This window comes from Trichechus manatus, unplaced genomic scaffold (assembly GCF_000243295.1).
Source record: "Trichechus manatus latirostris isolate Lorelei unplaced genomic scaffold, TriManLat1.0 scaffold00041, whole genome shotgun sequence".
NCBI classification, from domain to species: domain Eukaryota; kingdom Metazoa; phylum Chordata; class Mammalia; order Sirenia; family Trichechidae; genus Trichechus; species Trichechus manatus.
This window is the reverse complement of record NW_004443977.1, coordinates 9,753,210-9,762,600: the sequence shown is the minus strand read 5'-3', so window position 1 is coordinate 9,762,600 and position 9,391 is coordinate 9,753,210. Positions and strand designations below refer to the sequence as shown.

Genomic DNA, 9,391 nt, shown 5'->3' with positions numbered 1-9,391 from the left:
TAAGGGCACGTTACTCATCTTTCATTTCTAAAACACTTGGAATTTAGTAAAGGACAGAAAGGAATCTCCCCCATTTTATGGACGGAGAAATTAGGACCCTGGGAAGCTTGTCCCAAGCCATCCAGTGAGTTAAGGTTTAAGCTTTGCAGTATGTTTCCAGTTGGATTAAGATTCTAACTAATGGGCCTTTCATATACTCCTTTCTGGTAAATTGTACAACTTTCATAAATAGCTGCCCTTCTACAGCATGGACTGCCAAAAGAACAAACAAGTCTCTCTTGGAAGAAGTATAACCAGAATGCTCCTTAGAAGCAAGGATGGCGAGACTATGTCTCATATACTTGGGACATGTTACCAGGAGGGCTCAGTCCCTGGAGAAGGACATCATGCTTGGTGAAGTGGAGGGTCAGCGAAAAAGATGAAGACCCTCAACAAGATGGATTGACACAGTGGCTGCAACAATGGGCTCAAGCATAACAACAACTGTAAGGATGGCGCAGGACTGGGCAGTGTTTTGTTCTGCTGTAGACAGGGTTGCTATGAGTCGGAACCAACTCAACGGACATAACAACCATAGCAGCTGAGATTCCCTATACGTTGAAACTCCACTAAATATTAAAACTAGTGACTAGGCCTGCGATCTCAAAGCAACCCTATTTACCTGTTTAATCTTACCCTTTCCTACTTCAACTCCACTGGCCTTGGATTAGAAGTAGGTGACCACATGTAGCTAATCTGGGATGGAAGAATGCTGGAAGGTAGGAAAAGGCATAAATAACTCCCAAACCAGGACCTCATAAGAACCATGATGGACACCAGTGCTTCAAACACCACCCAGAAGCTAAAAGAGAGGCTGAGCCTTCCAACCCCTTACTCTGGCAACTCCAAATAGGTTGAGGAATATTTTTTATTAAAAGAATTTATAAACAGAACTTAAAAAAAGATACATTCCCCAACTCCACCCATGGATGGGAATGTGGGCTAAGGGATGGGGTCCTCCTCAACAACAGGGACTGGTGGCATTTATCCCAATAGCCTACAGCTTAAACAGGCTCTGTCTTCATCACTGTCCTGGGGTCAGTGAACCCAAAGTAAGAACTTGCTGGGAGGATTACAGAAGCTCCAGAAAGGAAGAGATCTCTCAGGTAGATGGTATTTCCCTAAGGTCCAGGAGGCAAGTTCCTGTGGCTAAAGGCACATTATTGGGAGAAAAGACCCCCAGATGTAGAGAAGGAAGGAATCGTCTCTGGTGCCAACAGCAGTGAAGTTTACTGGTTGAAATAATGCTGAATCTGGGGGAAGGAGTTTTAAGCATAAATCTCTTCTAGTTTCTCATTCTCAGTTGAGTTGGCAACCTGTGTAAATCTCTTTTTTAGACTCTTTAGCTCTTGATTTGAGTTGGTGGCTTGTGTAGTCAAAAAAGGAAGAGTTGGCAATGGTAGGGCAAGGAAGGTTGGAGGCTTGGACCCCAGGAATCTGGAATCACGTGCTGTGGGTTGGCCTCAGGAGGTGAATGAGTTTCCTGCAGTGTTTGGCAGAGGCAGGCCTGGGACTGCTGCCATTGTGTGGCAGTAACTGATTCCCCAGGGAGAGCAAGGCTAATTTCTCACTGGCACCCAGGGACACCAGCACCTGTGGGATAGAGAACAGATGATGAAACAGGACATGAGGTTCAGAAATGATAGTGTCTGAGATGCAGAGAAATTCCAATTGGCCCAGCAATTCTGACTCTAGGAAATGAAGAAAAAAGAAAAGGGCTCTTGGGGACTCACAATAAGATTGAGTGGGAGAAGAGGTCTACTTACATTCTCTTTGGTTAAACCATGAAGCCAAAGCACCAAGGGACCCATACACTTGCCCCCGGGAACAGGTAATGAATGTAGCAGTGAGAGTAGGCCAAAAGGTCTGATCCTCAGCCGTGGATCCAGATCAATGGGTCCGAACCTCATTATTGCCAAGGATCCCTTTTATTTCCCCATGTGGACTGCCAGAAATTCCAATACTGTCATCACCATCTTGACAAAATTTCTGTTCTGCCCTTGGATCCAGACCAGTGGGTCCGAACCTCATTATTGCCAAGGATCCCTTTTATTATTTCCCCATGTGGATTGCCAGAAATTCCGATACTGTCATCACCATCTTGACAAAATTTCTGTTCTGCATGAACCACCGGATGTTACCACATTGAGCTATAATTTGGAGTTTTAGCCTTATCATAAGTGGATGTGTGATTTCCACTGAGCTCTTTATATAGTGAAAATTGAGCAGAAGAGGCAGAGTAAAGTAGTGGTTAAGAGTATGGGGTCTGGACTCAGATTCCTGAGTTCAAAAGTCCAGTCCTAAATACTAGCTTTGTAACTTGGACAAGTTATTAAATTCTTTGTGCCCTAGTTTCCTCACCTTCAAAGTGAGGATAATAAAAGCTCAAACCAGATAATAAATGTAAAATGTTTAGCATGGTGCGGTTCACATGGTTAAGTGCTAAAAAAGATAGTTAACACCTTCATGGCCCTAGGAATGAAGCCACTCTACACCTCAACATCTCCTAGTCTTCCCCATCTCCCTCCCACACAGCCTCTAGAAAAGATCAACAGTGGTCCTTGAGATCCCAGGCATCTCCCAGCCCAAGGAAGCCCTCTTTCAGGTCCCTTCCATTCTCCAGGGAGTGAGATGATAAATGGAAACTGCACCTCTAGGACTCTACTCCTGGGAGGAACACAGCTTGGGTTTCTGGATGTCCCAATTCCTTAAAAACCATCTCAGAGAAATGTTGTGAAATATAGAGGGCTTGATCATCATGGCTCATAAGTCTCCTGGGGTGTACCTGATGGATGCAGGGCTCCTGCCGGAGGCTCCGGAGGGCGATGAGGGCAGCCTCCTTCACATTTGGCTGAGGGTCTCCACATGCCATCTCCAGGAGCCGCTGGGGTACTTGGCACTGTAACAGCTCCTCCCCCAGTCCCTCAGGACCCAAATTGCCCAGAGCTGAAGCAGCATTGCGCCGGATACCAGCCTGAGGATCTCCAAGCAGCTGGGTCATACTAGGCACTGCAGCTGCCAGGGCAGGTCCTAGGGGACCAGCCTGGTAAGCTGCATTGCCCACGGCGAAGCTGGCACTGCGCCGCACAGCAGGGTCCTTGTCTCCAAGCCCCAGCAGCAGAAGGTTGAGCAATCCAGCCTGGCTCTGCAGTGCCCCACGCAGAGCCATGCTGTGTTGGAGCAGGTGTCCCAAGAGCCCATAAGTGCGGGCCCGCACGGAGTTCTCTGGGTGGCCCAGCAGGCTGCGCAGAGGCCGATAAGATTCATCAGAGCCAGCCAGGAGCTCTTGGATAAAAGATAAGTGATTAGGAGACAGTACCCGGGCTGTGTGGGCCAGCAGGGAGAGAAGGTCAGAGGTCAGCAGCGGCTGGTCACCCAGAAGAGCAACTGAGAAGAACGAAACGATGGGGCTAGGAGAGGCAGCCACTGTATTCACAAACTGGCTGAGAGAGGTGGGATCTGTGAGGGCCAAGCGTGTGAGGAGGCTCATGGGCAGCTCAACTTGTGGCAACAGAAGATGGTGGCAGCAGACCTGGGAGAATGCGGGTATAGGAAAAAGGAGTTAAGGGAGAGAAAGAGTAGTACACTGCAACTCGGTAGCTAGAAGGAGCCCAAAAGCTGGGAGACAGAAAAGCCAAGCTATGGTGAGAAAAACCACAGCGAGCTGGCTAATCTGGGCCACTCCTGCCCAATACTCCAAATGAGAAAAAATCTGGAGCCCAAAGAACAGGCCTTTCCAAGTTCACTCCTTGCTCTGTGAGGACTCAGTCTCTCTGCCTTTCAAAAACCCACTGCTTAAAATTGGCAGAGAAGTGATTTCTGGCCACAGAGCTGAGTCTCTAGTGCCCTAGACTAGGCTATCTTCCTCACTGAGCTCCAACAGAATCCAGATAAAGGGCTGATGGGGAAGGAGGCACCAGCCCCAGCTCTGACCATATGCCTTTGTTCAAGTCTGAATACTTTCTCCACTCCCATGCCTAGATCAAGCCAGATGCTCCACTCTTCTAGGGAGCCAAAGAGAGCCCTGGGATGTCAGGAAGTGAATGAGAGTACACAAGGTGGACCATCTTCCTTTCCCACTTTCATGCCTGGTTAGCATCCCAAGTACCTGTAGCAGATGGGCTGCAACTTCTGAGTCCCTGAGGTCAGCCAAGATACCTACAAGGAGGTCAGCATCCACATCCAAGGCAAAGGGGAAACAGAGGAGCTGGCAGACAGAGAGCACCACGGCAGGGAGAAACTCAGACCCGTGGGGCCTAAGGAAGGAAATGTGGAAGGATATACTGGGTCTTGGTCTTGCACTCTTTATACCCTTTATTAATTCTTATCTCCCTCTTTTCAAATTCCCTTCTCCAGCCCCTCTTCCCTAATCTCAGCAACTCTTAGGTTTCCAGCCTAATTCTTATCCCGTTTCTTGCCTCATACCTCAAGCTCTCAGGTATTTCTCTTCTGACTTCCCCTCCCCACCCACCACTGCTGATTCCCTAGATCTTCCGTTCTCTCTCCTCCAGTTCACACTCACGCCTGGCCCAGATGATGCAGGAAGCTGGAGGAAAGCAGATGCTTCAGGGTGGACATGAGGATATTTCCACGCTGCGACAGATGGCTCAGGCATAACTGGGGCTCCTGGGTGAAAGTGGCCACGGCCAGGCTCAGTAGGGCTGCCATGCCTGGAAACACCAAGAATGGGGACTCACTGGAGCAGACAAGGGGCCCAAGTGTTCCTGGTCCCCCATGGTTCCCTCCTATATCCCTGAGCAGTTCCAGTGTAGACTCTGCCACCCCCTCCTCAGGCAGCAAAAGAAGAAATCTCTGTGGGCTAACCCAGCTGTAGGCTGCCTCCTCCCAAAGAGTGATCAATAATACTGGCCCCACAAAGGAGGCCATGGTGATAAAAAGATACCTTGGGGTGAGATTAGCGTCCAGTCTGGCTCTGGGCTTTGTGGACTGGACAGCGACAGATCTTCCTGTGTAGACACCTCCTCGGGTAGCCTCAGGGCCATGGAAAAGCGGTGCCACAAAATGGTCCACATTTCTGAACTAGCGATGTCCCTTATCAGGCTAGTCTTCCCCTGCTGGAGACAAAATTAGAAGAGGGTGCGGTGGGGACACAGAAGGCAGAAGTCAAAATGCCATTTTTCATTCCTGTCCCCAACCTATAAGGAAAGAGAGTCCCAGAAATAATTCTTTCTATTTTCCCACCTAGGTTTTCCCTGTTGTCTTATTTTCCCTTCTTACCACACCTTAATGCCCAGACCTCTCAACCCACGTGCATGTCTGCTAAAAACCGGCAAATTACAGCTTTCGTCCCACAGAATCCCAATGGATGCAGCTGAATGGCTTCCTTCAAAGGGTCCATAGAGATGGCAGGTGGGCCTATTCTAAGGCTATCACAGTAGGTTTGAGAAGAGAGGTGAATGGGAGTTGCTTCTTCATTGCTACTGTCCAGTGGCTCTCCAAAATGCCTAGTTTCTCTCTCTGTCCTTCCCATCCATCCCAGGATGAATCTGTACCTGGGTGAGGAGCTGCAGCAGAAGAATGAGGAGGCCATCATAGAATCCACAGCCACCTGGTGGAGTCAGCCGGACCTGTTGGAGAGAGGCAGGAAGGATGCAGAACACTGAGAGGGATGAGGCAGCCTCACAGGCCTATGCACTCAATTCCTAATCAGGTGAGAAAAATCACTTCCTTGGTCTGGTAGAGTGGGAAGAGTTCAGGACTTAGGAATCTTGGATCCTGCCTATTTGTTCAATGAACAGCTCTGTCCTAAAGACACACACAGTCTGGTAGGGTATGCAGACACAGAAACAAGTACAGTTTAGGAAGATACTTGCTAAATAAGAGGTTAGGGGGCACAGTTGAGAGCACCCAGCTCTGCCTCCAGGAGGTGGGAAACTGATGTGGGAAAAGTTTAAAAGGCAGACAAGAAAGGTGGAGGTAGGAAGAAGAAATTCCAAGTAGATATCATAGCTTATGTAAAAGCAGAACGCATTAAAAACCATAGTGAATTTTACATCCAAAATTAAGAAAGGGCCATAATCAAAACATTAACCCTACAACTGGAACAAGTAGAAAGAGAGCAGCAAAAGAAGCCCTCGGGTGCCAGAAGAAAGGAAATAATAAGAATTAGAGCAGAATTAAATGAAACAGAAAATTGAAAGAATTAACAAGACCAAGAGCTGGTTCTTTGAAAAGATCAACAAAATTGATAAACCATTGGCCAAACTGACAAAAGTAAAACAGGAGAGGAAGCAGATAACCCGTATAAGAAATGAGATGGGTGATATCACAACAGACCCAACTGAAGTTAAAATAATCATAACAGAATACTATGAAAAACTGTAACAAATTTGAAAACCTAGAGGAAATGGACAAATTTCTAGAAACTCATTACCTACCTAAACTAACACAAACTGAGGTAGAACAACTAAATAAACCCACAGAAAAGGAAGACATTGAAAAGGTAATTAAAAAACTCCCAACAGAAAAAAAGCCCTGGCCTGGATGTCTTCACTGGAGAATTCTACCAAACTTTCAGAGAAGAGTTAACACCACTACTACTAAAGTTATTTCAGAGCATAGAAAAGGATGGAATACTCCCAAACTCATTCTATGAAGCCAGCATAACCCTGACACCAAAACCAGGTAAAGACACCACAGAAAAAGAAAATTACAGACCAATATCCCTCGTGAACATTGACGCAAAAATCCTCAACAAAATTCTAGCCAACAGAATTCAGCAACATATCAAAAAACTTATTCACCATGATCAAGTGGGATTTATACCAGGTATGCGGGGATGGTTCAACATTAGAAAAACAATCAGTATAATCCATAACATAAATAAAACAAAAGACAAGAACCACATGATCTTATCAATCGATGCAGAAAAGGCATTTGACAAAGTCCAACACCCATTCATGATAAAAACTCTCAACAAAATAGGAATAGAAAGGAAATTCCTCAGTATAATTAAGGGCATTTATACAAAGCCAACAGCCAACCTCATTTTAAATGGAGAGACTTTGAAAGCATTCCCCTTGAGAACGGGAACCAGACAAGGATACCCTTTATCACCACTCTTATTTAACATTGTGCTGGAGGTCCTAGCCAGAGCAATTAGGCTAGAAAAAGAAATAACAGGCATCCAGATTGGTAGGGAAGAAGTAAAACTATCTCTATTTGCAGATCATATGATCTTATACACAGAAAACCCCAAAGAATCCACAAGAAAACTGCTGGAACTAATAGAAGATTTCAGCAAAGTTTCCGGATACAAGATAAACATACAAAAATCAGTTGGATTCCTTTACACCAACAAACCTCAAAGAGGAAATCACCAAATCAATACCATTTACAATAGCCCCCAAGAAGATAAAATACTTAGGAATAAATCTAACCAGAAACGTAAAAAACCGATACAATGAAAACTACAAGACACTACTGTGAGAAACCAAAAGAGACCTGCCTAAGTGGAAAAAACATAACTTGCTCATGGATAGGAAGACTCAACATTGTGAAAGCGTCAATTCTACCAAAGCGATATACAGATACAATGCAATCCTGATCCAAATTCTACTGGCATTTTTTAATGAGATGGAGAAACAAATCACCAACTTCATATGGAAAGGGAAGAGGCCCCAAATAAGTAAAGCATTACTCAAGAAGAAGAACAAAGTGGGAGGCCTCACACCACCTAATTTTAGAACCTATTATACCGCCACGATAGTCAAAACAGCCTGGTACTGGTACAACAACAGACACATAGACCAATGGAACAGAATTGAGAATCCAGACATAAATTTATCCACCTATGAGCAGGTGATATTTGACAAAGGCCCAAAGTCCATTAATTGGGGAAAAGACAGTCTGTTTAACGAATAGTGCTGGCATAACTGGATATCCAACTGCAAAAAACTGAAACAAGACCCATACCTCACCACATGCACAAAACTAACTCAAAATGGATCAAAGACTTAAATATAAAATCAAAAACAATAAAGACCATGGAAGAAAAAATAGGGACACGCTAGGAGCCATAATACATCGCATAAACACAATACGAACCATAAGTAACAACGCACAAGCGCCAGAAGAGAGACTAGATAAATGGGAGCTCCTAAAAATCAAACACTTATGCTCATAAAAGACTTCACCAAAAGAGGAAAAAGACAACCTACAGACTGGGAAAAAATTTTTGACTACGACAAATCCGATCAGCGTCTAATCTCTAAAATCTATAAGATACTGTAAAACCTCAAAAACAAAAAAACAAATAACCCAATTAAAAAATGGGCAAAGGATATGAACAGGCACTTCACCAAAGAAGCTATTCAGGCGGCTAACAGACACATGAAGAGATGCTCAGGATCATTAGCCATTAGAGAAATGCAGATCAAAACTACAATGAGATATCTCATCCCAACAAGGCTAGCATTAATCCAAAAAACACAAAATGATAAATGCTGGAGAGGTTGTGGAGAGACTGGAACACTTATACACTGTTAGTGGGAATGTAAAATGGTACAAACACTTTGGAAATCGATTTAGCACTTCCTTGAAAAGCTAGAAATAGAAGTACCATACGATCCAGCTCTCCCACTCCTTGGAATATATCCTAGAGAAGTAAGAGCCGTCACACGAATAGATATGTGCACACCCATGTTCATTGCAGCACAGTTCACAATAGCAAAGAGATGGAAACAACCTAGGTGCCCATCAATTGAAGAATGGATAAACAAATTATGGTATATTCACACAATGGAATACTACACAATGATGAAGCCATGAAACATCTTAGAACATGGAGGAAGCTGGAGATCATTATGCTGAGCGAATTTAGTCAGTCACAGAAAAACAAATATTGTATAAGACCACTATTGTAAGAACTCAAGAAAAGGTTTAAACACAAAAGAAAACATTCTTTTATGGTTACGAGGGTGGGGAGGGAGGGTGAGGGTTATTTACTAACTAGATAGTGAATAAGAATTATCTTAGATGAAGGGAAGGACAGCACACACTACAGGGGAAGTCAGTATAACTGGACTAAACCAAAGCTAAGAAGTCTCCTGAATACAATCAAACACTTTAAAGGACAGAGTAGCAGGGGTAGGGGTCTGGGGACCATGCTTTCTGGGGACATCTAGGTCAACTGGCATAACAAAGCTTATTAAGAAAATGTTCTGCATCCTACTTTGGTGAGTGGCATCTGGGCTCAAAAGCTTGCAAGCAGCCATCTAAGATGCATCAATTGGTCCCAACCACCCGGAGTAAAGGAGAATGAATAACACCAAAGACACAAGGGAAGTATTAGCTCAAGAGACAGAAAGGGCCACATAAACCAGAGACTTCA

General features: G+C 44.7%; 1 protein-coding gene across 1 annotated transcript in view; it reads right to left on the bottom strand.

Annotated features, from left to right (window-relative positions):
• Positions 1–527: 527 nt before the first annotated feature.
• STK36 (serine/threonine kinase 36) overlaps positions 528–9,391 on the bottom strand; it is a 31,698-nt gene continuing 22,834 nt past the window's right edge. The window contains exons 21-26 of the mRNA XM_023731195.1: positions 5,553–5,627; positions 4,943–5,114; positions 4,562–4,709; positions 4,148–4,295; positions 2,825–3,571; positions 528–1,632 (exon numbers count right to left, since the gene is read on the bottom strand). Coding sequence (XP_023586963.1) covers positions 1,483–1,632; positions 2,825–3,571; positions 4,148–4,295; positions 4,562–4,709; positions 4,943–5,114; positions 5,553–5,627 — 1,440 coding nt within the window. The 3' untranslated portion in view covers positions 528–1,482. The remainder of the gene's footprint in view (positions 1,633–2,824; positions 3,572–4,147; positions 4,296–4,561; positions 4,710–4,942; positions 5,115–5,552; positions 5,628–9,391) is intronic.